Consider the following 23,249-nt stretch of genomic DNA (forward strand, 5'->3'; position numbering starts at 1 on the left):
TTTAAGCTGTCGATCTTTTTTTCCCTTCCTTTTTTAGTGTTTTCGAGACAGTGTTTCTCTGTGTAGAGCTGGCTGTCCTGGAACTTGCATCACAGACACGACTGGCCTCGAACTCACAGAGATCTGCCTGCTTTTGCCTCCAAAGTGCTAAGGTTAAAGGCGTGCACAACTGCCCGACTTCAAACTGTCTTATAAGTCCCCATAGTATAATGTGATTTTTTAAAAATAATCATTCGTGCATTTTCAGGTGCAGTAAATTATGTAATTTCTCTAGCTAGAGTATGCTTCCTGTTCCCCCATTGACTCCCTTGCCTACTTTGATTTTTTTTTTTTTTTTTTTTTTTTTTTTTTTTTAATTTCACAGTTTTAGTGAAGCCTTCCTTGACATCACCACAACTGCTCCATTTTCTTCTGTGGTTTAATTCTTTTCTACATCATCAACGACAATAGGGTGTTGTATATATTTGTTTATTTCAGCCCCCTCCCCTCTTTGTCGCCCCTGAGTCGGATAGAGCACAGTAATTGTCTTTGTCCATTGCTTTAACGCAGATACCTCAGAAGCAGTTTTAAACACAGTATTTATTAAATGTGTGGGCTTAATTCTCGTGCTGTTTGTGGTCATAGATGCAAAACCAAAGCGCTGAGATTTCTATTGTTTTATCTAAGATTTCAGAAGATCTTCTAATAGTAAAACAGATATTTAAAGACTTGCTTGAAATGGAACATCCAGGCAGGAAATGGATATGCTGTAGGTGTTTGTCTCAGTGGGTTTTCAGACTTCGAGCACATGTGTTTAATCAGCTTGCAGATTAAGACGTTGCTTTAACCTGGGCTTGGATTCTTGCTCTTTTCCCAGCTGTCACTCCAGCCACCCTCACACATGCATGAATAAACAAAAGCCTTTTTAAGATTTCTTGTGCCTGAAGTAAATGTTGTAATGAAAACAAGATTAGTAGCTTGATGCCTTCTATGGAGCATAAGTAATAGTAAGGGCGGATGTTAGTAAGCATCGTTTTATCTAATTCATACATCATACTTTTGCAGAAATGCTAGATATGAGACAAATTCGAAACAAAGTGTATTATTTAGGAAACATACATAATGAATATTGTATGTAGATAATACGTTTGGGATACAATCTAGAAATATCTCCTGGAGCAGGAAGATACAGTCAGTATAACAGTAGGAACTTAATTTAAGGCCTGCACCCTTTCCTATGCTGTCTCAGCAACATCAGTTTTGATTTTTTTTTTTTTTTTTTTCATCAAGACAGGGTTTCTCTGAGTAGCCTGGCTGTTCTGGAACTCACTCTGTAGACCAGATTGGCTTCCAACTCAGGAGCCCGACTACCTCTGCCCCCCAACTGTTGGTATTAAAGGTGTGTGAGCCACCGTGCCAGGGTAGTTCCAGTGACATCTTAAATTCTGCTTACAAATGAGTACACTTGATGATTGTTCTTAAGTGTCACATCTTTTTTATGTATTAACCTTTATTGACATGATTATTTGTTTCTTTGTTTCATGTGCCAGTGTGAAACACACAAATTTGTGCAGAGAGGTCACAGGACAACTAATGAAGGTTGGAGTTTTTCCACCCTGTGTGTCCAGGGATCAAGTTCAGATCTCTTGGCAGCAAGTGTCTTTACCCTTGAGCCATCTTGGTGGCCTCAGTCACTTAGTATGAAAATTCTGCCTAACTGATTTAGCGTTGCCTCCCATGTCCTAGGCATCAGATGCCTCTGTCCCTTTCTCTCACCCTTGATCTTGTACTTTAAGCCCAGGGAAGACTTGGTAAATGTGGGTCTAAGGGCCTGTGGCGCTGAGGTCAAACTCAGGACCTTGGCAGACTTGGCAAATACTGTACCTGGGATCTGCACCTCAGGGTCAGGAAATGCCTGCACAGTGAAGGTTCTCTGCTTCTGTTCTCACAGAGGAAGGCAGCTTCTGTTCAGATAGCTTTTATGCATTTTATTTTCACATACTTATTGTTAAAACATCAAAATAGGTAGGTCTTGTTGTCAGTGAGAAACTACTAAGTTTCCATGAGATATTTACCACGCATAATTCTAAATATTTATCTAAAATATATTTCTGTTTGGTTTTTTAAAATTTCAATAAATGTACTTTAATTGTATCTTGAAGTTTTGTTTGTTTGGTTTGGTTTTGGTTTTTCTCTGAACAGAGTCTTACTATGTAGCCCAATCCACCTAAAATTGGGCAATCCTCCTTTCAACTCTTAATATCTTTCTTTAAGAATTAAGAGGTCTTTTTTTTTTAAAAAAAAGGGGGACAGTTTAAGCTTAAGTAAGAACTGTGTGCTTCATTTAATACAAAGTTTGACTTTTTAATGATACATTGTGGTTTGGGTAGCTAGAATTATTCCAAGTTACTTTCTAAAACATGCAATTCCATTTGTTGTCTATGCCTTACTGACTTGTATATGTTTCATTTTATAATTTTGTTTGTCTCTTTTTTCAGAGAGAACAATTTAGAGGGCCACAATGTTTACCAACTGGAGGATTTTTGCAGTGAATCCTCAGAAAACATTGAGTGTGCACATTAATGTAAGTGTTTCTTATAAAAAAAAAAATGGTTGTATTTAGCCTAATTATTTTTTCCCAGAGGTTTAGTGTATAGCTCATCATTCCAAATTTGGTTTGGTCAGACTACATTAATTTAATTGGTAATGCAACTTAAAAATTTCCTTAGCAATAAAAATAGCACCTGGCAAAATAAAATGCTTTTCTCGTGAGGTAATAAAATGTCGAGTGTTTTGGAGGAGGCTGGTGTTTTCTGTCTCTTCCAAGAATGGCAGTACTTCATGCTAACTAAGAGTGTGTCTCTCTCTCTCTCTCTCTCTCTCTCTCTCTCTCTCTCTCTCTCTCTCTCTCTGTGTGTGTGTGTGTGTGTGTGTGCATCTATAGGTTAAAAAGGTCAAGTCCTGTATTGTTACGTCATTATTAAGTAGTTGAGGTAGAACTTTGTGTAGAGCTGTTGGAAGCCAGTTTCTGAGGCAGGTCGGCCCTCACTCATGCGTCATGATAGCATCTTCCCTGTAAGCTGTATTCTCTATATCTTTAAACTCTTACTTTCATTTTGCATTGCAAATATGAATTGTCAAGTGGAACTGTGCCCTCTGTCACTTACCTGCTGGGACTGGGCTGTTTCTCCTCCAGCAGTGACCAGCAGGAGCTCTGCAGAGCCTGTAGGCCAGGTGAGACAGGCCGTGTCAGCAGGCTGTCAGTCCGTGTTGCTAGTTTAAAATCACTTGAGCAGCATTCTGAGGAATGTATATTCCCACAGAACGAGCATGTAGAGATAGATTCTGGTTCTGTAGTGGAGGCTGGCCTCAAGCTTAAGATCCTCCTGCTTCAGCCTCCTGACTTCTGGGGATTGTAGGCATGTGTCACTGCGCCCAGCAAGAATATGTATTTTCTGTCTCTCTGTTTGATGTGTATTGCTAAAGTAAAATTAATGTCAGTTTCCTTTTGTCTCTTCTAGGCCATGTGTTACTGTAAAATAAAAGCAAATTTAAAAAGATCCAAGACTCAGGTGCCTCTTACAAGAAACTACAGTTACTCACCAGGTACAGATGTTAAATTCTTCCAGTTTACCTGAAACCTTGCTCTCCTTCCTTCTCACATTATCTTTCCTTTTCCTTTTCCTGAAGATCCTTGTTTTTTAGAGGTTTCTCGCCCATTCTAAGTTCTTGGCTATTTCGTTGAGATTATTAGACGAGAGGGTTTTGGTAGATGGGAGGCGGAGGGGCACCAGTAGAGTTCTCTCTTCCTCTCCAGGGCTTCTGATGAGCCGAGCAAAGGGAGCCTGGGTGGGCTGAGCAGCTGGCGCCTACGTTTAGTGTGCGAATCTGCTTATTTTTAGTTCATTGCTGATTTTTATGTTAGCATGCTTTCTGTCAATAGAGATTTACAAGGATAATTTATTTTGAAGAATTTTAGAAGTTCAGTTACATATTTATCTGGAATATTGTAGATTAGAGGCATGACTACTAGAATCTGGAATGTCTGTGGGTTTCCTGTGTGTGAAGTAGACAAACAGTACTGGTTAAACACAGCTTAACTCTGTTCCCATTCCTCTGACCAGTTTCTCATGTGCAAATAATGAAGTTAAACATTACCGATTGGCTGTTAATTTACAAGGGTTTGTGAATTTCGTGGGATGCATGGTTAGTGCGTGTGTAGACCTTTGTGTTCTGTCCCCGCTAATTTAACTGTGGCGTGTACTTTGTCTTTTTGTCTTTAGACTGCTCACTGAGGTTTTAAAAATCTAAAACTGTTCTTATTTTAGAAATTTAAAATACTTGGTTTAAAAAGCATAAAGGTAGAGATTAAATTCACAAGTAAGGCTGTTGTTGCTTTAGTATAATTATTAAAGCTTAAGCTAGCATGAAGTAGTCACTGTGGACAGTTTTGCCTGTCAGAAATAAACCACATAGGACTAGAGAGATGGCACAGTGGTTAAGAGCACTGACTGTTCTTCCTAGAGGTCCTGAGTTCAATTCCAGAAACCATCTGTAATGAAATCTGATGCCCTCTTGTGTGTCTGAAGACAGTGACAGTGTACTTACATACATGAAATAAATAAATAAATCCTTAAAAAAGAAAGAACCATATGGCTTTTGTGGTGGCTCATATTAAAACTCTAGTACTAACAAGGCTGAGAAAAGAGGCTTGAGAGTCTAACTTTAGGAAGGACTCCATACAAGAATATGCCTCAAAAACTTTAGATTAAAGTTGGGTGCTGTGTTGCAGACCTTTAGCCCCAGCATTCCAAGGAAGGAGGATCTCTGTAAGTTCAAGACTAGCCTGATTTCCATCGTAAGTCCCAGGCCAACCAAGGGGGTTCATAGTAAGACACTCCCTCAAAAAAACTAAACCAAACCAACCAAAGAAAACATTAACTAAGTAAAACAAAAGAAGAAACACTGCTTTGCTCTCTGAAGTATGGGATCTTTCATCCTCTCTTGACTGACTGAACTCAGGCTGTCCGTCTGTCTCTGAAGGCGTTGGGCTGGCATTGCCGAAGGAAAGGAGGTTTCAACCTGTATGGCAGCTCGCTAACACTTGCTCACTCGGAGTTCATCAAGACTTAAAAAATAAGATGCATGTTTACAGTCTGCATGGTTAGGTTTTTCCTTTTATTTAGGGTCTGCTGTTATCTTTACCTTATTGTTGTGAACACTAATGTTTTGTAAATAGAGGTGTAATAAGTAACTGATTAAAATAAATCTGTTTGTTTTTCTTTTTCAAGATTTCTCTGTGTAGTCCTGGCTCTTCTGGACTCTGCAGACTAGCCTGGCCTCGAACTCATAAAATATCCACCTGCCTCTGCTTCCTGAGTGCTGGGATTAGAGGCCTGAGCCTCCACTGCCTAGAAATTTGCATTTTCTTAAGGATTTGATTTAGAAATTGTTCTGTAGGTTTGAGTTTAAAAAAGAAATTTGTATTTAGCACTTGTACCATCAACCGCAGCTTTCTTACTTACCATTGGAAAATGAATCCTAAGTAAGTGTATGCTATTGAGCTGGGTTTTGCTTGACCTGGAATGTTGTATTTTGCCTTAATTTATTTTGTATATTTTCATTTGTAAGTTAAAAGAAAAAATGTTAATGATTTAACAGTTTACTTTGAATCCTCTTCCTATTAGGCACCATAGGAAATGATGTCAAATCTCTCCATTCCATCATTAGCCCTCCTGTGGCCAAGTAAGTGCTGTCGTTAGACTGGTTCTCTAGAGGCTCTTGAGGAAGTTTGCAAGTCTTCTCTGACCAGCTTTACTAGTGACTTACGTAATTTCTGTTGTTTCTATATAAATGTTAGTATGTATTTCAAATGATGTTTTTCTCAGTTAAATATTAAGAATTTTTAATGTAGCAAAAATGAATATAGATATTTTAATGATTGTGATTAGCCCTTTTATTACTTAGCTCTTCTGCATGATAATGTGGTAGTATACATCAACAGGAGTGGGTATGGAACAAGAGAGGGTGGTGTGGGGTGAATATGAGCAAAATATATCACATACATGTATGAGAATGTCGTAGTGCCCTTATTATGTATACTGATTATGTATGCTGATAATAGATGCAAAAATAGGTTTCGTATTTGTCTTTGTACATAATTGCATATATTACAGGAATACTAATCACCTTTAAATTTTGCACAGCATAGATAATTTGGTTGAAATATGCACCTCATAATGCATGCCTTTTCCTCCCTCTTAAACAGAATTCGTAATATTGGAATTATGGCCCATATTGATGCAGGCAAAACTACCACCACGGAAAGAATTCTGTACTATTCTGGATACACAAGATCATTGGGAGGTTAGAACATATTCCCCTCTCCCCAACTCCCACTAGCAAAAGCATCAGTGGAAAAGTCTATGAATCTGTGAAAATGTGGGTATGTATGTCAGTGAGTATGTGCGTGTGTCACTGAGTCCAACTGAAACTGTTACTTGCATGGGCATAGACCAGGGCTTACTGCTTTTAAGTAATGCTGGTGAGACCCATGATGGGTTCAGGGGGTCTAGTTATGATATGATGTCTTCTCATTGGGAGCCATTTTTCTAGGCTGTTGGAAACAGAACAGATTGGACGTTTTAGGAGAGGAAAGGACATCACTTTGTTGGTAGGTTGTTAGACTGATGGCCGCCTGGATTCCTCATATGCTGCTCTGTGTTAGTGAGTGTATGACCGGCGGCATTTTGTGAGCATTGCCACGCTGCAGTTGCCTCAGAAGTCCGATGATAATCCTTCCCTCACACCCCCAATGTGGATGCTTGAAGTGAGTGTAAAGCTTCTAAGTTTCAATTTTTAAAAGTTGTAAAAGGAACCAGTTTTAAGTGTGTTTGCAGTCAGTATAGGTTAAGTATTCTTTATCTAATGTGATTAAGATAATGGAAATATTTCAGATGCTAGATTTTGTTTGTTTAGAAATGTTTTCATGAGCTTCACTGATTGGGTATTCCTATTCTGGAAATTGGAAATACCTCAAAATCTGAAGCATTAAGAACTGAATTTAGATTTCTGTAGGCCTAGAACTCAGTTGTTCTTAGTACTAAGTTCTCTAGCTTGGTAACCTAGAGTTTATTTTGTTGGTTAGAAGAATCATAAGAAATAACATGAGCCGGGGGTGGTGGTGCTAGGGAGGCGGAGGCAGACAGATCTCTGTGACGTCAGGTCCAGCCTGCACTACGTAATGAATTCCAGGCCTGTCAGGGCTACACAGCATAGTTAGAGTTGTTGCAAAAACATTTCTTTATATTTCTTGATGTTGGTGTGCGCGCGAGAGTGTGTGTCAGTGTGTGTGTGTATGAGAGAGAGAAATAGTAATGGGAATCTGGATGCCATTTTGGGGGTCTTCTATTGATATAAGCAGTTAGTATAATGGTATGATATCCTATATTCATGAATTTTGAATTGTAAAAGTGACTTTCATGTATTCGTTGTCTATACATTTAATCAGAATGAAGGTGTAGTTCAAGAATCATTTGAGTGCGCTTTTAGGATTAAGTCTAAACATGGTTTTATACTGGAGAAGAGCAGTGAGTGTCTGTGAAGGGTAACTTAACTTGGGAGGACTGTCTTCTGCTCTCATGCAGCGTGGCTGCTGTCTGACGTCACTGACTTGGACTAACTTGTACATCCTGCTCATGTTGTCCTGACAGCCTGGCAAGGTGCTTCCGTATGTTAGCTACCGTACGGACAGCGTAGTCAAGGTGGCAGGAATAGGAATAAAGGTAGGAGGAGCCCGGTGAGTGCACTTGACTGAGCTGCTCTGCACTGCCTCCTAGCAAGGGCTGTGCACACAGGGAGGGAGAAACATCAGATTAGGACTAAAGTGCCGGATATGTGGTTTAGACAAAAGATTAAAGACAAAAGAAACTTCACGACACAATTACTAATCTTGCTGAAAAAGCTTTTCTCTCACAGGGTTTTATATAGAGAAACTAAGGGCTTTAAGGATTAAACTAAATATTTTGGGTTGATTTTTCTCAGAGCAGATTAAGTTACCCTGGGGGTATACTGAGAACCAGTATGACAAATTTATTTTGAACTAAACTGTGGTCTCTTTTTCCTGACTAGATGTTGATGATGGGGACACAGTGACGGATTTCATGGCTCAAGAGCGAGAAAGGGGCATTACCATCCAGTCAGCAGCTGTGACTCTTGACTGGAAAGGGTATAGAGTTAATCTGATTGATACGCCAGGTATGATGCGTCTTTACCATTGCAAAGAAGCTACATCCATTAGGCCGTTTCTGTGGGTTGTCTTTTAAATTGAGGTCAGAACCATTAACTCCTATCTAAATCATTTTAAATGTATAGCCACATCTTATTTACTGAGTTCAGGTCACTGGTACAAATCTCCAGGCTTTTCGTTTTTTAGAACTGAAACTGTCCTTAGTAGGCAACAGTCTTCCTTCCTCTGCCCCCTCTCCCTACCATGCTGCTCCTTGTGTCTGTTGTGTCTGTCCATGTGACGGCTCTAGAGCCCTCCTGTAAGTGGAATCACACTATGGTTACCTTTTTGTGATTGGCTAATTTATTTCAGTTAGTATGAAGTCTTCAATAACAGGAATGTCTTCCTTTCAAGGCTACGTAATACTCCTTGTGTATGTGTTTGTCTCTCAGTATACTTGAGGAATTGATTTTAGGATCCCATGTAGATACCAAAAGTTTAAATCCCTTCTAGGATGATATAAGAGTTCTATAAAACCTGTATATATCCTCTTGTATAGCTACAGTATCGTAATAAAAGAGACTACTATACAGATAGTTGTTATTCTGTATTGTTTAGAGAATAAGGACAAGAAAAAGTGTCCATGCTTAGAACAGATGCCGTTTTCCCTGAATCTTTTCAGCCCATGAGTGCATCTCCAGATCAGAACATGTAGGTGCAGGAAGGCGACTGTAGACTATATCTCCCACACTTTGTTTCTTCCCTGTGAATGTGGGTGTGCAAGTAGATTCTTGAGACACTCCTTTCAGTTGTTCACTTTCCTTTGGGTACACTCAGGAGTGACATTGCTGGCCCGTGTGACTGTTCTAGTTTGGTTCTGAAGATTTTAAGTGTCTCTGTTCTTTCCGTAGGCCACGTGGACTTCACTCTGGAGGTTGAGCGCTGCTTGAGGGTGCTGGATGGTGCGGTGGCCGTGTTTGATGCCTCCGCTGGTGTGGAGGTAAAGCTGGAGCCAGAGTGAACACAGAGCAACACCGTGGTTTGTAAGATGCAGCATGTGTCAGAATTAGTCAGTTGTAATCCTTTATTTGGTAAACCCACAGCAGTCAGACAGTGACGGAAGAGAGCTAGATTTTAATAATGAAATGTGACCTTAGATTTTCTACAAGTTAGATTTTCTATAGAAAATATATGATGTTGATGTGGGGAACCAGGAGGAGCCTGGGATTCTGTTGATTTTAAACTAGCAGGTTCTCTGCATTAGTGTCCTGGATTCTGTCAGAAGTCACAAAGTCACTAGGTGAGGGGCAGGGGCAAGGACTTTATTAGTCTACATGTAGTAACCACCAGAGAGTCAGCATCCCTCCGAGTCCTATGCTAGAGATTGTCATGAGAGGAGTCAGATGCCAGCTGTTCACGTGACGTCGTGAGAATAATGGAGCACTCTGTCTTGTGCAGCTAGCGTTCTTCTGTGTTACTCTGGAGGATAGACAGTGTCTGTTTTCTAGGACAGTCAGCAAACTCCTCCTAAGGGAGACACTACCTGAGTAGATTGTTTGCTATAGAAGCATCCTTCAAAGATAGTATAGAGAGGACAGTTGGCACTCTAACAACAGGAAACATGAACAGTTATCTCCTCACAGGTTAAGACTAAAGATTCTTAGTCTGGTGGTGGTGGCACACACCTTTAATCCCAGCATTCAGAGGCAGAGGCAGGGGGATCTCTGGGAGTTCAAGGGTAGCCTGGACTACAGAGTGAGTTCCAGGATAATGATACACATAGAAACCCTGTCTTGAAAAACAAGACAAACAACAACAAACAGCTTCATAGGAGGGGCTGCCACTCATTTCTGGAGTGTTTGCTAAGCATGTATGCATGCCTGGGTTCAGGAAAGTCCTCTGGTAATAGAGTTTATTGGTAGTCGAGTGGATTATGCTTGTTATTTTTGTTTGGTTTTTACTGCTTCAAACAGGGTCTCATTAGGTATCATGTATGCAGATGAAGCTGGGCTCAAACTCACAGAGATCCACCCCCTCTGCCTCCTAAGGACTGAGATTAAAGGTGTGTGCCACTCCCTGGCTTGTCTGTGCTTATAGGGGTGAGTTATACAATCCTTAGTGAGTGTGCCCTTCAAAATTAGCTTTGCTGAATATATAATTCATATAAGTTCTGCTTTAAAAACACTTTAACTTGTAAAAGTCAGTATCTTTTTAAAAATGGGACAAATTGACGCTACACAATATACTACGAAAAGTGAAACAAATATGTATTGTACTCCTGCTCAAATGTTTGACCCGTGTCTAATCACAAGACAATGATTAGTGAAACCTAAGTGAAAAGACGTATCAGGGATAAAACAAAAACAAAACCCTTTTAATGTAAGAATCATAAGTGATTAAGGGGAATCCTGAAGAACTATTCTAGATAAAAGAATTTTTAAAAATAAAGAAAATGTATTTAAAAATCCTTGGTTAGATCCTCAATTTAAAGTGAACTGAAGAGATCATTGCAGAACATAAGAGAAATTTGAATTATATACTATGTGAAAATGTTATTTTAAGCTATCTTAAGCTTAAAATGTTCTGAGTGTGATAATTCTGACTGGTTATCTAGAAGTTTCTTATTTGGAAGTTCATACTACTATCACTTTATCGCTGGCCTGCTGCCACGGCCCAGCCGTATCCATTATGTGCAGGGCCTTTGAGAGGGAGCTGTCAAGATAGATAGCATTTTATATGCTGAAGAATGAACGAGATTCAGAGGAGCAAAAGCACATGTTGATGACGTGGTTCAGCTCACAGTTGTTGATACAATGACTTTAGAAGACTGTGGCAGTTTCACATAAAGTTATATATACATCTGCCCTAAAACCCAGTAATTCTGTATCTTTTTCCAAGGGAATGGGACATTTATTAACCAGGGATTTGTTCAGAATGTTTATAGTGGCTAGAGTTACAGCAGCTCCAAGCTAGCAGGCATGTAAGTGTGTGCTCACTGATGGATAGAGAGGCTGGTCTGTCTGAGGGACAAGGTGGCCAAGTCAGAAGCCACAGTTATGTGAGACTCCTGTGCTGACGTGTCAGAACTGGTTTCTTACAGTGGGCTGGAGAGGCACATCTGGAAGGGCAGCATGTTCTGTTGATGTGAGTTTCACATGGTCTATTTCAAAATTCTCTATATGCTTAGTCTGTGGAGTTTGTTGTGTATAAACTTTACCTGAACAAACAAAAAGCTGAACATTAGACTTGTTATACTTTTTTTAGGCTTAAGGATTCAATGAGGTACAGATCTTTTAATACAGCCATACAATATTTATAAAGTTAATGTGTGCAGGGATGAAATCAATTAGAGAAAAAGCACGTGAATTACTTAGAAATGTAGGTAGCAGTCTGTCCTTCACTTTACCAAGAGCAAAACAGGGTCCCTGGAAATGAACTGCAGAGGTTCCCGTTCTCTGCCAGCATCGGGCCCAAGTCCACATCACCACATCATCCAGTCACCCCATGTCTCACAACAGTCATTTTCTCTAACTTTTGCTGTAGGCCCAGACTCTCACTGTGTGGAGACAAGCTGACAAACACAGAGTACCCCGGGTCTGCTTTTTAAACAAGATGGACAAGGCTGGAGCAAGGTATCTGTAGACTGCTTTGTCGGCTGTTACAGTTACAAAGCAAAGACAAGAGCAGTTTTCCCTTATAAAGTATAATTATCCTATGGACTCTTAACAATTTAAAGTAATTTCAAAGCAGCTAAATTATAGTTGGGATCAGTTCAGTGGCAAGCCACCTGGGTCTAATGTGGCACATTTCGTACAGTCCTGACGGAGTGCAGAGTCCTGCTGTTCTGTTCATTCTCTTCTGAGCTGTACAGCATACCGCCCTTGCTCCTGAAGGCCATGATCTCCTGGTTGCCAGAGTTAGAGAGTAGGGTTGATTCTCTGAGTTAACTCAGAGAATCATCTTTCTGTGTCTTCTGGGTTTCTTTAGATAGCAGAAGGCACTGGGAAGGATGATGTACTGTGTGTAAGGCAGACAATGATCAGTGCTGAGATATAGCAGTCATATGCTGAGGTTTATGTGAAGTGGCAGCCAAAATGGATACATTGTTCTAGCAACAGAGAATCAGAAATATATGAAGGATGTGGTAAAATGTGAACAAAAACGAGTCAAGAATGGTAAGGATTGTGGAGGAAATAATGGAAGACTTCTTGATCAGCGGTGAAACGTGGTAAAAATTCAGCTGTCCTTCCCCAAAACTACTGTCATGTGCCCTGTGGTTATGTGGCTTCCTTGGCAACTTAAAGTTCCCTTGGTTACTAATGGCACAGCATCCTGTAACATGCTAGGCTCATGTTTGAATCTTTCCTATTTGGGATTTCTTGTAGTCAATAGAAGGACTCGTTGACTGACTTCAGTGTCTGTAGTGATGAAGGTGTTGCCTGGGATACTGGGCTAGTTCTCAGAGATGTTGGGGCCATGTGTGTGTGTATCATGTAGTTTTAAAAAGAACCCATGCTAGAACCAGCTAATGCCCCAGCATGGGTGGTCTCACCCACCCCTATGGCTAGCCCTATGTTGCCATCTTGCCCTGGTTCCCTCAGCTTGCTTGCTAAACTAACTAAACCATTTTTTTTTTTCCTGAAATGTCTGGCCCTGCTGTTCTCATTTCTCAGGCCTTCTACCCCTGTGGCTGGCCGGCAGAAAGCCAGCTACCCTCACCCAGATTCCCTCAGCCCCATGAGATTATATCACTAGAGACTTATAATATACCAGCCAGATTTACAATGGTAAATCTCCAACCCTAAATGCCCATGCAAAAAACATACATGTGAATAATATAATTACAAGCTGAATGCTTAGATTAGACAGACCACTTCACTACTCTGTTGTCCAGCTATGAAATCCCTAGCCACTTGCAGCTCTTCCAGGCCATGTGGGTCTGCTCCATCTTCTTCCTCCTCCTCCTGCCTCTCTAAACCTTTCAGCTTCGCCTTTTCCTCCCAATCACAAGCTCTAGCCTTTATTTGACCAATTAGGATTTCACCTCACCTGAATACGTTAGGGAGCAGAGATACAAACAGCAACCCACAATATACGTGTATATATAATTCTGCCTGTGTGCCAACAGTAGCATTTGTGCCTTAGGTAGCCGAATGTTAGCATAAAAACAAGCACCATAGCATAAGATGCTGATACCTAAGATTAAAACAGAACATTAGTCAGTCTGGGTCTTGGAAGAGAACCAATAGTGAATGCAGCTGTAGAAGAAAATGCTTAATTCAAATGAAGTCTTGCATTTAACTCTGATTAGTTAACTGTGTGACCTTAATTAGGATCAAAAAGTGGTTACATGAAGTTTGCAATAGTAGTTGTTAGACTTGCGCATAATGAGATAATGGTGACTATTCAATTGCTGTTGTCAGGTTTCTGAGGATGAATGGCCCTGTGTGGAACTGATACAGTAACAGTATGGAGAGTAAAGGGTTATTTTAGAGAACATTCTTAATCCTGTTTTGAGAGGGTTTTACTGTGTTTCTAACGGGTGCTCTGCTTTCTTACAGCTTTAACTATGCAGTTGAAAGCATCCGGGAGAAGTTAAAGGCAACACCCCTGATTTTACAGGTAGTTGGTTAACTAATACCACATTCTGCTAAGTCCCTCATCAGTTTGTTATAGCATGCACACTTTTGACGCATGCTCCAGTCCTAAGTAAATGCAGCTGAAGATCCTGATTGACATAGTGAGGTAGGAGTTAGGAAGGTAGTATACTGGTGAGTGCTGTCACCAGCATGGGGTAACCACATGAAGCTCACTCTGACTTACAGCTGCCAATTGGTGAAGCCAGAACTTTCCAAGGAGTGGTGGATGTAGTAAACAAAGAAAAACTTGTTTGGAGTTCTAATTCTGATGATGGAAAAGACTTCGAGAGAAAGCTCCTCTCAGAAGCGAGTGATCCGGAATTGCTGAAGGAAACGCTTGAAGCAAGGAACTCCTTAATTGAACAAGTAAATACCCTAGTTTAAAATTCTGTGTTGAGTAACTTTTAGACATACGTATTGTGACACTTTATATAAATTCTATATGTAATATGTAAAATACAGTGGGTGAAAATTAATACCACTGTGTCCACCACCCACAAAGGTGAAATAGTGACCTTGTTTCCTATTTATCTGCATATCCTTTTTAGTTTTTTTTTCTTTTAAGATTAGTTTATTCATTTATTTTTATTTGTATGAGTGGTTTTCCTGCATGTGTTTGTGCTTACCATATTATGTCTAGTACCCAGGGAGACCAAAAGAGGGCATTAGAATCCTTTGGAACCAGAATTATCAGATGCTTGAGGGCAACAGATACTCTTAACTGCTGAGCTGTCTCCCTGGCTTGGGTTTTGTTGTGTGAGCTCAGAGCTGAACCTAGGACTTGTTAGAAGATGGGAAGCATGTGCTTTACCACTGAGCTGACATGTTATTTAATGTTAGCATTAGCTTGCGTGCTCTTCCTTCCATGTGGAGTGACACTGTTTGTATTTCTCATTCTATATTGTGATGGCACTGTTGGCGCATGCAGTGACAGTTTAAGTGTTGTATGCTGTGACACATGACTACAGTGCAATTCTTGTCTGCTTCCAGTAGATTGACTTGAAGTTGCTTTTCTTTTTGCTGTTAGGAAAATGTTGCCGAGTTTGTTGTGGCATATACATCAGTAGTCCCATCACCTCAGGGACTGAGGCAGAAGAACGGATGTGAGCTAATGTCAGCCCAGGCCACATAGTGAGTTCCAGGCCAACCTGGGATTATATTGACCTTTCTCAAAGAAATCAGGCAAACAGAAACCATGTCTCCTGGGCCATGTAGAAACTTTTCCTGAGAGGAACTTGCCTATCTCCTTCTTTATCAGATGTCAGATTACTTAGAAAAATCAGTTTATTGTAGTTACTAGAGAGCTCAGGTCTGCACCAGTCCTCAACATCGTAACAGAACATAGCAAGGCAGTCATGTTGTAACATTTATATCACTATTTGTGGCAATAAATAATACATGTTATGCCTCTGGAACCTCTATAGTAAAGCATTTGAATCTTTGATTTTTTTTCACTTTAAAATTGAATTGGTCTAAGTTTGAAACATATGTTTTTAAGACATAATCTTGATTATGTTGCCCAGACTTCTCTGGAACATACCTTCCTACCGTCTCGTCCTCTACCGCGCCTGCCCATCCTCTACCGTGCCTGCCCAGCCCAGAGTCCATCAGCATTCTCTAGCATTTGTCTTGTATAGGTAGATATTTTTAGAGAAACTATTTGCCATTTATAAGTTTTAATAATCACTGACTATAACTAACACAATGTTACTGTTACTGGACAGTGGGGGTTGAGGGTACTTGTTAGGTTTAGGGGTTCACATGTACTGTTTTATTCTTACAACCCTGTGCTTTCCCATGTTACAGATGAGAAGTCAGTGTTTAAATAAGTTTTGCTGCTAATAAAGGGCAGAGCTGGGATCTGGACTCAGGACAGAATCAGATCAGAGCTCAAACTGCTCCCACCTTTCTAGACTGCTTCCTCCTCTTCCTCTTCTTTCCTTTAAGACAGGGTTGTCCTATATAGTCCTGGCTGGCCTGGAACTTGCCTTGTAGAGCAGGCAGCCTTGAATTCATAGCAGCTTCTCCCTCCCGAGTACTGGGGTCAGAGGCTGTGCCTCCCTGGTAGACAACTTCTTGAGATTAGTAAAGGCACAGAAAGAGCAAGAGTAGAATTATGATCATCAACTGGACACATAATTACTTCCTTTTTGAGTGTGTGTGTGTGTCTGTGCATGCGCGCATTCGAGTGTGTGTGCAATTTCACAAAGAAGGATTTTATAATCTGGATGGATAGCCAAAACATGCTTGCACATATGGCTTTTACTACAGTATACAGGGTATGCCCTATATAGAGAAAATTTGAGGTGTCAGTAGCTAATAACAGGTACTAATTATAATAAATGTGGATAAAATTCAGAGAACAAAACCACCTCAGGTGCATTAGCTACAGTAAGAGAAAAACCCACAAGTATGTATGGGTAAGTATAGAGCAAATTAATCCATGTGTACTACAGTGGGAATACAATGATTAGTTATAATAGAAAATCATGTGAGAAAGGCTGGGAAGATGCTACCAGTTAGGAGCAAAGGACTCAGATTCTGTTCCCAGCACCCACTACTGTGAGTTTTGTTCCAGGGTATCTGACTTTCTTCTGATCTATATAGGCACCAGGCACACGTGGTATGCATATATATATGCAGACAAAACACTCATATACATAAAATATAAATCATTTAAAGAAAAAAAAAAGGAAGTAAAGGAGACCATATGGGATGGTGGCTTCTCCAAACATTCCATTTGGGGTATCTACCCTCAAAGAATTAGAAACAGTATCTTAAAACCACCTCTGTTCCTAGTAGTAGTATTCATGGTAGGCAAAAAGCAGAGACAACCCAAGTGGCCATTAACAGATGAGTGGACCAACAAAATGTGGACTGTTACTCTGTCTTGAAAGGGAAGGGAATTCTGACATAAGGTGCAACATAAGAGGCCTCTGTGTTAGTGAAGTACATCAGCTACAAACACCCCATGGCCTGCTTTGTGAGGTAATTAGGATACTCAGACAGAAAGTAGAATGATGCTTACCAGGGATTGGGGATGGAAGGATGGGAGTTGTTTGCAAATTTGAAAGTTTAGGAGATTGGCCAACAATACAAATGAGCTTAATTCTACTGAGCCCTCCCTAAAAATAATTATGATGCAAACTGCTTTAAAGTGGCTATGGTAAATTTTAACCACAGTTAAATTGATCCTAAATTGAGACCCTAGGTGCGAACTAGAATTAGCTTTCTGTCTCTTAGGACACCTTTAGGGGTGGGACGCACTGATGATGATAATAGCTAATACTAATGGGCCACTAACTGCATGTTCTGAAAGAATGTTCGGAATTGGCTATTGATCATTACTACAGCCCTAAGAAGAAAGTGACCAGAACCAGAAGTTGCTCTTCAGTGACAGGGTATGAGAAACAGAGAAGATCAAAGCTGGTGTATGGAAGCCTTGCACACATTTCATCTTTTTTTTTTTTAAATATTTATTTATTTATTATATGTAAGTACACTTTATCTGTCCTCAGACACACCAGAAGAGGGCATCATCTCTCATTGCAGATGGTTGTGAGCCACCATGTGGTTGCTGGGATTTGAACTCAGGACCTCTGGAAGAGCAGTCAGTGCTCTTAACCGCTGAGCCATCTCTCCAGCCCACACATTTCATCTTATGCCAGTCAAGTTTATTGAGAAGTACAGCATCTTATATACTATTTTCAGGGTGAAAAATGGCCAGTGTCAGCAGAGAGCTAAGTCAGACAAGTTGGCAAAGAGAACACAGCCGCCTTAGTGCTGATAACCACAGTTCAGGGGGAAGAGTCAGATCCCCGAAAACCACAGCCTTGACTCCTCTGAGCCCCGGGCTCCAGCCCTAAACCAGACTTGCCAAGTCCACTTCTGGACAAGGACACAGAACTCAAGTTCCCTTTGTCCTTTCATCGGGGCCTCAGAGGAGTCTTGGGTTGGTCTGGCCCCCACAGGAAGGCACTAGAGTCAGCTGCATGAGTTAGGAAAGCAGAGAGGCAATGAAACTTGGCAGAAGTCGTCACAGGCTGCTGGCCGGGCATTTCTAGGAGTCCAGTTGCGGAAGCTGCCTTTAATCTCATTTCACTTCAGGCTTTCTGTGCAGGCTTGGCTCGTTTCTGCTGTGTCTGTATTCACACTTCGGTCTTCTCGCCATGCTTGACTGTTCTGCTCCTTTGCACTGTCATCCACAACTGAAACTGTTTCAGAATGATGATCACGATTTGTTTTTATGGTTTGTGACAGTCTCAACAATTCTAGTCCAGGCTGCCTAGAAATGTGCGGCCCACCCGCCTCTGCCTCCTGAGTGATGGGGCTGCAGGGCTGTGTGGTTATGCCCAGCCTGTTTTATTGCTTTGCTGGTAGCTGAATTATCTGTTTCAGTTATGCAGCTGGTTATGAGAAGCACAAACTAGTAACTACAGTTGTATTGTTACCGTGATGCCAGTGACAGCCCCTGAAGCGCCTTCCTTCCTTAGTAAGTAGATAGGCCTTTCAGTTTAGCTGTTGTGGGAAGTGTAGTGATTATTATACATCATATGCTAGAGGGTTACCAATGGCACATGCTGTGAGCTAAAAGCGCCCTGCTTTCTCCCCAAACCAGCAGCCCCGTGTGGTTTGTCACTGTGGATGTATTGGGCATTTTCTCTCTGTGGTACTGAGTAGGTAACATGGAATTGAGTTCAGCTCTGACTCTCTGTGACTTCAAGAAATTCACAGCACATCTTCAATTTCCAGGTCCCTTCCCCCTTGGGGAAACAAAACAAAACTGAACTGTGTTTTCAAAAGGTACAAAGAGTTGTTTGGCCTGTGTGTGGCAGGTTATGTAACTGCCTTCAAAGATCTCACAGGTACATAGATGTAAAGTTAGCTAAGGATGAAACTAAATACAAGTGATACAAGTTTGTCTTTCTTTACAGGTTGCAGATTTAGATGATGAATTTGCTGACTTTGTTTTAGGTGAATTTAGTGAAAATTTTGATTTGGTGCCAGCTGAAAAGGTAATGTGTTATTCAGTCATCTACACAAATTTTATTCAAGTAAAAATGGTTTGTTTTTTTCTCTTTGGAGAATGTAAGGCATGCATGTTAACATTTTATAGTGTTAGAAATGCTGGCTTAAAAATGAAAGTCACTGCTCATGTGAGTGCTTATTGCCAGCAACATGTTAGAAGTTGAATCATGCTTCCTTACATAGAGTTAGGCTCTTTCGTTTTCTCATAGAAGTGGTGTCAGCAGGAGGGAACTATCCCAGTTCTGGAAACCTAGCCACTCCCTGGGCTAGTGTGGTTGTTACTGAGAGGAAAGAACCTACTATGCCACTGTACTGCACCTGCGCGACCTCTCAACACATTCTAAAATGTGGCCTCATGCCCACAAGTAAACGTAGCTCCCTCAAGCATCAAAGCCTCTCTGCACAGCAGACAGAGACCTCTACAGAGAGCTGCTCACAGTGTAGAGCTCAGCTCCTGTGGCTTCCACACTTCCTCAGTATTCTACCTTCTGAAGCTTTGCTGTGTTCTCAGAGGCCTTACCATAGTACTATAAGACTGACTATTGAACAAGAGACCACACCAGACATCCAGCATACTGGGAAGTGATTAGCACTGTAAGAAAAGAAATCCATGAAGAGCAATGGAGGTGTGCTGCAGAGCATTTCACCAGGGTGTTGAGGGAAAGCCTTTGACTCTGAGAGATCCTGACAGGGACTAGTGAACTGTGCACAGATCCGTGTTCACACACACTCTCTCCATCTCTCTCTCTCTCTCTCTCTGCTTTTAGCTACAGGCTGCAATACACAGAGTAACAGTGGCTCAGGCTGCAGTACCTGTGCTGTGTGGGAGTGCCTTGAAAAACAAGGGCGTGCAGCCCCTGCTGGACGCTGTGACCACTTACCTGCCCTCACCCGAGGAGCGTGAGTACGGGTTTCCGTAAGTATGGGACCACATACATTAAACTCATATGGCTGCAAATCTCAGTTAGGCCTTGTTTCATCGAAGTACTTTAAAGCAGCCATTTTATAAACAAATGGTAGAGAGAACCTCTGTAAATGATACAAGGCCATAGTAATTCTCACTTGAAAAGACATTTTTGTTCTCTTTTAAACCCATCCTATTTGTAGGCAGAGTTATGAAGGTGGTTTTTCCTGTGTGTGTTGACTCTGCCATCTCAGTTGGCTTTTTATTTTTATTTTTTAAAAGTTCATTCCTTTTTTGGTAGATATGTTTCTATTCATCTAGATTTCAGGATTTTTCTGCAGTCAAAATGTTTTGTGGCTGTAGAGGAGGTTATTGTCCGCTCCTGCTGCCGTCTCTGACAGATCTCTGTACCTGAAGTAGCCTGAAGCAGAATAGCAGAGAAGTGGGTTCCGTGTTAATGGGGACAGTAGTGACTTGTAAGATCTCTGCATTAAACACATGTGAAGTGAGCTTGGACTTCATACCAAGTGGCCCCACATCCGTGAAAGATAGGCAGCCGGACTCCTATCTCCTAAGGCTGTTGGGAACATCTAGTGAGTTACTAATGTTGCTTAAGCATGAGGAGCAGTACCAGCAGGTAGAAAGCTTCTGTGTTAGCACCGGTAAGGACTAGGAATAGGATGGGAAAGGCTGTAGTGAGGAGTGTGTTTAACTCACTGTGACTCATGGACTCCCTTGAGGCCGATAACAACATCAGCTTTCCTCAGAAAAACACACCTAATGCACAGAATTTGTCAATTTTAGGAAAATTCAAACTTTACAAATTTTTTAATGAATGCTAATTTAAAAACATGTTTCTTTAAGAATACCATTTCTGTAAACACATTCAAGTTTCTACTGTAGATTGATGGCGTTATTCAGTTATACACACAGAGGTGAGAGGCTGAAGCAACAGTTGGAAAGGATATTTGCTTATCCTCTGGAGATTCCTCGGTCTTACGACCGTTGAAGATACACTTTTTAAGGAGTTTGTGCAGTGAAGATGTCTACAAATATGACAGTACTTGAAAGAGAGCCCATTTCTAGTTTTAGTTTTAAAGATTTATTGATAAGACCCCATTCAGTATTTTAGTCAGTGATGGAAGAGAGGGTTGTAGTAATGTTACTTCCTGCACCTGGGTAACTCTGCTTAAAGATTCATGACCTCTTTGGAGGACCCTGCCTGATCTGTGCAGGTAGCAGGGGCTCTCTCTAACACCTCCTTTGTCTTGCAGGCAGTGGTATAAGGGTGACTTGTGTGCACTGGCATTTAAAGTGCTACATGACAAACAGCGAGGACCCCTGGTTTTCCTGCGCATTTACTCGGGTACCCTGACGCCCCAGTTGGCCGTCCATAACATTAATAGAGACTGCACGTAAGGAGAGGTTTTGGTTATTTTCTAAAACTGCACTCACTTATTTAAAAGTACTTTACTAATGTAGCTCATGGGTTTTATAGGGAAAGGATGAGTCGTCTACTTTTGCCATTTGCTGACCAACACGTAGAAATCCCTTCCCTGACTGCTGGTAACATTGCTCTAACAGTTGGGCTTAAACAAGTAAGTGACCACATGGTTCCATATCAAGCCATGTAAATATGATTTAGAAATATTTTATAATAGCAAAAAATTCACAAATGAACTAAATGTCTATTATATAAACATGCTGGCATATTTATCAGTATAGTTGAATGTCATGCATTTGCTAGAAAGAAAAATAGATTACAGAAGCCCACAGACAGAATGGGTTATAGTCAAAGTTCAACTCTCAAGTCTAAAATTTATCTACAGTTTTTTATTTCATGTTATTCCCATAGAATCTTTGCCTATTTGTATATTTTGTATGTGTTGGGGTGGGGATGGGGGGTGCCGTTAAAACACCTTGTGAGCTTTTATCGAACTTGCCTTGCTATGATGGGAAGCTCAGGAAGATACACTTTTAGGCACTTTTTTTTTTGCTAATAAATTTTGGTGTGTATTGTATGTTTCATTATTTGTTAGAATTTATTACAATGACATTTTAGATTAGCGTTCTTACATGAGTTAAATGAGCATTTTGTCCTGGGGACTTGGGTGGAACATGTTCTGTTTGCTTGCAGACTGCCACTGGAGACACCATAGTGTCGTCCAAGTCCAGCGCCTTAGCTGCAGCTCGCAGAGCCGGAAGCAGGGAAAAGGGTGGAAAGAGCCGTGCAGCAGAGAGTCTGCTGTTGGCGGGGGTGGAGATCCCAGAACCTGTCTTCTTCTGCACCATCGAGCCTCCGTCCGTGGCTAAGCAGCCAGGTACAAGCAGTGCTGTTCTTCAGATCATTGCTGTTGTAGCCTGTGGGGAATAATTTCCTGAGACCTCAGAATGCCTCCTGTGTGACAGACTTAAATTGTGCTGTGTCTACTGCTCGGCATTTCTTGTGCTTGGTCTGGGTTTTACTTGTGTCACTTTGATTTGTTTATTTTGTTGTTGTTTGGGTTGTGATTTTTCAAGTCAGGGTTTCTCTGTGTAGCCCTGGCTGTCCTGGAACTCACTTTGTAGACCAGGCTGGCCACAAACTCAGAGATGCACCTCTGTGCCTCTGCATCTCTACCTCTCCCCGAATGTCCCACCACCACCACCCAGCCTTCTAATGATTTTTATGTAATTCCAAGTATTTGGCCTTGCGCTGCCCTCCTAGTGTGGTAGATTAATTAGGACATGATTTGAAACAAATTCACTTCCTTTCATCTACAATAGGAACTGGTTCTGATTTCTGTTTTGCCCATTTGCATTCTGTTTTCTCATCTTTTACCTAGTCTTGCTTATATTAGGATGGCTTCCATGAATTTCTCTGTCTTAGAAGCTCTAGGTCTGAGCTCAAGTATCAGAACTTTATGAGGCTCTCGGTGAGTTCTCACTTATGAATGCCACCTAAAGGCAAATGTTCTAGTGTCCTTTAGTTTCCTTACAAACAACTTAAATTCACAGATTATGGGAGATCAAGAGCAACCTTTCTTTCCTCTCCACATCTCTAAGATGCAGTGAGAGAAATATCTAGCCAGGGGTGGCTGTGGCTTATCTATGAGCTAGAGTGCACATGAAAGAAACTGAAGTGCTGACCTAAGACCCCAAGGAATGAAAAAAGCTGGGTCTTTTCTTGTCCAGTTGCTGAAGGAACAGCATTTAGTTTAAGTCAAACGTAGCAGGTGCTGGAGCAATGGTTCAGTTAAGAGCACTTGTTCTTTCAGAGGCCTGATTCCTAGCACCCACATAGCTGCTTCCAACTGCCAGGAAGTCAAGTTCCAAGAGGTCTAATGCTCTCTTCTGGTGCCCTCAGTGCCAGACAGTTATGTGGTATATAATATGTATACATACATACATATATACATACATATATACATACATACATACACACACACAGGCACACAGCACTCATACATAACACCTTTTTTAAAAAATGTAG

The 23,249-nt window shown here is 41.0% G+C and overlaps 1 protein-coding gene across 3 annotated transcripts in view; it reads left to right on the forward strand.

The window, feature by feature from the left end:
- Nucleotides 1–23,249, forward strand: part of GFM2 (GTP dependent ribosome recycling factor mitochondrial 2) — a 31,886-nt gene that overhangs the window by 798 nt on the left and 7,839 nt on the right. For 2 of the 3 annotated variants that reach the window (XM_080925136.1, XM_080925137.1), the window contains exons 2-15: nt 2,478–2,563; nt 3,501–3,585; nt 5,667–5,724; nt 6,248–6,345; nt 8,110–8,235; nt 9,118–9,206; nt 11,750–11,838; nt 13,768–13,828; nt 14,032–14,211; nt 18,780–18,860; nt 19,641–19,789; nt 21,052–21,192; nt 21,276–21,375; nt 21,915–22,098. In XM_080925136.1, coding sequence (XP_080781262.1) covers nt 2,501–2,563; nt 3,501–3,585; nt 5,667–5,724; nt 6,248–6,345; nt 8,110–8,235; nt 9,118–9,206; nt 11,750–11,838; nt 13,768–13,828; nt 14,032–14,211; nt 18,780–18,860; nt 19,641–19,789; nt 21,052–21,192; nt 21,276–21,375; nt 21,915–22,098 — 1,504 coding nt within the window. In that variant the 5' untranslated portion in view covers nt 2,478–2,500. The remainder of the gene's footprint in view (nt 1–2,477; nt 2,564–3,500; nt 3,586–5,666; nt 5,725–6,247; nt 6,346–8,109; nt 8,236–9,117; nt 9,207–11,749; nt 11,839–13,767; nt 13,829–14,031; nt 14,212–18,779; nt 18,861–19,640; nt 19,790–21,051; nt 21,193–21,275; nt 21,376–21,914; nt 22,099–23,249) is intronic. The other variant, XM_080925138.1, reaches the window with a different exon arrangement.

The sequence above is a fragment of the Micromys minutus genome (genome assembly GCF_963924665.1).
Source record: "Micromys minutus genome assembly, chromosome: 11".
In the NCBI taxonomy this organism is placed as follows: Eukaryota; Metazoa; Chordata; class Mammalia; order Rodentia; family Muridae; genus Micromys; species Micromys minutus.